The sequence below is a fragment of the Triticum dicoccoides genome, chromosome 6B, assembly GCF_002162155.2.
Source record: "Triticum dicoccoides isolate Atlit2015 ecotype Zavitan chromosome 6B, WEW_v2.0, whole genome shotgun sequence".
Lineage (NCBI taxonomy): Eukaryota > Viridiplantae > Streptophyta > Magnoliopsida > Poales > Poaceae > Triticum > Triticum dicoccoides.
In genome coordinates, this window is record NC_041391.1 from 40,196,860 (window position 1) to 40,200,076 (window position 3,217).

Here is a 3,217-nt window from a genome sequence, read left to right on the forward strand (position 1 = left end):
AACCTTAAGTTTATGAATTGTTGCATGATAGCTATTGGAACCTCAAAGTTTAATCCCATGGATTGATGTTATCTCTTGTACTGACAGATGCTTTTCAAAGAGGGCATAAGCAAAGTATTTTTTTGGTTCAAGTAAGAATAGCACATCATTATAGGTTCCATCACACAACAATTATCAAGGCAATGAACATTAGCTCAATGGAAGTGGATGAAAATAACTTGGTGAAGTTCGCGTGTGTTGTTGAGAGCGATTTCATGTCTATTAGCAATACAATTGGCTTGTCCTTAGCCCAATTAAGGAATGGACACTTACTGCACCATTGCACTTAAAGTTCCTGCGATCAAACAAACCATCAAACTATCTACGCAGTTTAGTGATTCCCTACTAGTTTCATCAACCAATTCCTTCTAATCCACGTTGGTTTTGACACTCTTACTAATCGAAAAGGTGTAAAATAGATTCCCTACATTTGTAATGTACCTCTTTGGCAAGTTAAGTGGGCCTGGGCGAAAAGAGAACATGAGAGGGAAGGCTTGGGTGCTTGTCCTTAGAGATGCGCAACTCAAATGAATATGAATATTTGGCTATTAATAATTCTATTAAATGTGAAACGTTTTTGGTTAAATAAAATACCAAAACCAGAAAATTCATAAAAATAGTATTACTAGTATGGCTTACAAGAAAAAATAATATGAGTTCTAAGTCAATTTTGTAGACTCCTTTTATGCAATAGGAAGTAATATGATCATTATAATAATTTTCTTAAGTCATTTAAAGTTTCCATCATGCCCAACATTAGTCCTATGAACTCCAAATGATATTCTAAAGACTATCACCTATATTTGACATGGGAGAAGTTATGTCATATCCTCCCCCATAATTTTCCTTGAGTTGAATAATGATTTGGATATTTTGAACAATCGGATAATACATGAAAATGTGAGATTCATATAAATGATCTATTAACATCCAAAATTGAAAAATTTGGGATGTTACACACCATTGCGACAAATCGAGAGCACAACTTTTTCTCTAGGTACACAAATACAATGAGTACTCAAATTTGACTGTGATTTTACAATGAGTATGAAAATCAAAACAACAGAAAGCTAAAAAAACCTAGAGTCGCACGAACATGCAATTGTGTGAAAATACAACCATTAACTTTCAATCCTAGGATTGAACCAGGGTGGGCACGCTAGACAACAAAAATCCTTATGAATGAGCCACTGCTCTCAGAGCATCAGTGATGTAACTAAATGCACATAAATTATCGGAAATGAACGGGGTCGAGCTCACGTGTAAGCATAACTACCGTGGATAACTTTTGGACAATGTGCAATCTTCTTCCATACTATATTGGCTACTAAGGCCTTCTTGGTCACTTATTCCATCTCTAGTTACTGGAGACTTTATCATAGTACCATTCACATCAAACTCTTCCATTAGTGCTTCAACATGCTCCACATGTGACAGAACTCCTTCCAGCCTCAATTCCACTTGTCTCATGGTTGGACGTACCTCCCCTCTTAATTCTATACAAGCGACTGCAATTTCAGCAATGTCTTCAATTTTGTTTCCACCCTCATTCATAACTTGGGGATCTAATATCTGGAACAAACTACCTTCAACAAACAAGGTAGCAAAATGTGCTACAAGGCCATCGCCTTGAGAATCAGTATAGGAAAATGGCTTCTTTCTAGTCATCAGTTCTATGAGCATAACACCAAAGCTGTAAACATCACTTTTCTCTGTGAGGCGCCCCGTGTAGAAATACATAGGATCCAAATATCCTAATGTACCTTGCACCATTGTTGTTAAACCTGATTTGTCTAATGGAATGTACCTTGACGATCCAAAGTCTGCTACCTTAGCTGTTAGAGTATCATCCAAAAGTATATTAGCAGACTTGATATCTCTGTGGATGATAGGTATTAAAGCCGTTGAGTGAAGATAGGCTAGGGATTTGGCTGTTTCAATTGCTATCTGTAACCTTTTCTCCCATGTCAAAGAAGTTGGACCTTCAACATGAAGATGCTCGTAAAGAGTACCATTGGATATAAACTCATAGACCAACATTGGGACTTCTGTTTCAAGGCAACAACCATAGAGTTTTACTACATTCCTATGGTTGATTTGTGATAGGATGGCAACCTCATTAATAAATTCATCAATCTCCTTCTGAACCAATATCTTGGGTTTCTTGATGGCTACGACGTGGAGGTCTGATAAAATTCCTTTGTATACTGTTCCATGCCCACCACCACCAAGCTCACGAGCTTTATCAAAATTATTTGTTGCCTTCTCTAGCTCTTCCAGGGTTATGATCATTTTTTCCGCAATGTCGGCTCTTTGGGATACCAATTGTTGCAATAATTGCCCACGATTTTGCTCGAAAAACTTTTGTTTCAACATTTCTGATCTCCGTTGCTTATATTTGTAGGAGATGAAGTATATAATGAGAACCAAAAGAATGAGGCCAGCCCCACTTGCTACTCCAATAAAAATGCTTATACCTGAAATAGTACAAATTTATTATGACCCATTTTGTTTGCAAGTGTATGCACATACATTGTAAAACACATGCCTAAATTAATCTAAAAAGGTACTTCATCATATTTGCAAGGTTATGTTAAGTATCACAACATCTGCCCCATTTTATGTCATGCTAGAAAATTTCATGGAGACCAAAGAGGAAGCGTTGGAGCGCAACTTCGCATTAAAATGTTGTAAACTTAACAGTGGTAGTTAAACTCATCATTGCATATACAAAAATTGAAAATCCTACACCTAATTAAGGGCCCCTATGGATGTGCTAGGCAACCTTCCCATTAATATAAAGCCCCCCTCCCCTGAATTTCATCTGGTGGGCACCTCCCTCCCTCCAACTCCAATCCTAAGCCCCCACGTTGCTTAGTTCATAAGGTTCACTCAAAATTATGTAGGTGTAGCAAAGCCCTGCAAATTTCTACGAGCAATGCTATTCTTACATGCAAAGTTCTACAAAAATTCTAACATACTAGTTTAGTTTGAGCCGGTTACTTCCAAGTTCTGTTGTAGGCAGTTATTTCCCACTCTACATTACCTAAGATTTACGTAAGAGTTGTATGCAGGAATAGGATTTCCTAATTTCTTCTCGATCTATATGCAATGTGGCTTCCTCTCTCTCTCTCTCTCTCTCTCTCTCTCTCTCTCTCTGTCTCTCTCTCTCTCCACG

The 3,217-nt window shown here is 37.6% G+C and overlaps 1 protein-coding gene across 1 annotated transcript in view; it reads right to left on the reverse strand.

Annotated features, from left to right (window-relative positions):
* Positions 1–1,311: 1,311 nt before the first annotated feature.
* LOC119320668 (wall-associated receptor kinase 3-like) overlaps positions 1,312–3,217 on the reverse strand; it is a 17,940-nt gene continuing 16,034 nt past the window's right edge. Inside the window, exon 4 of the mRNA XM_037594659.1 lies at positions 1,312–2,509. Within this exon, the coding sequence (XP_037450556.1) occupies positions 1,312–2,509 (1,198 nt within the window). The remainder of the gene's footprint in view (positions 2,510–3,217) is intronic.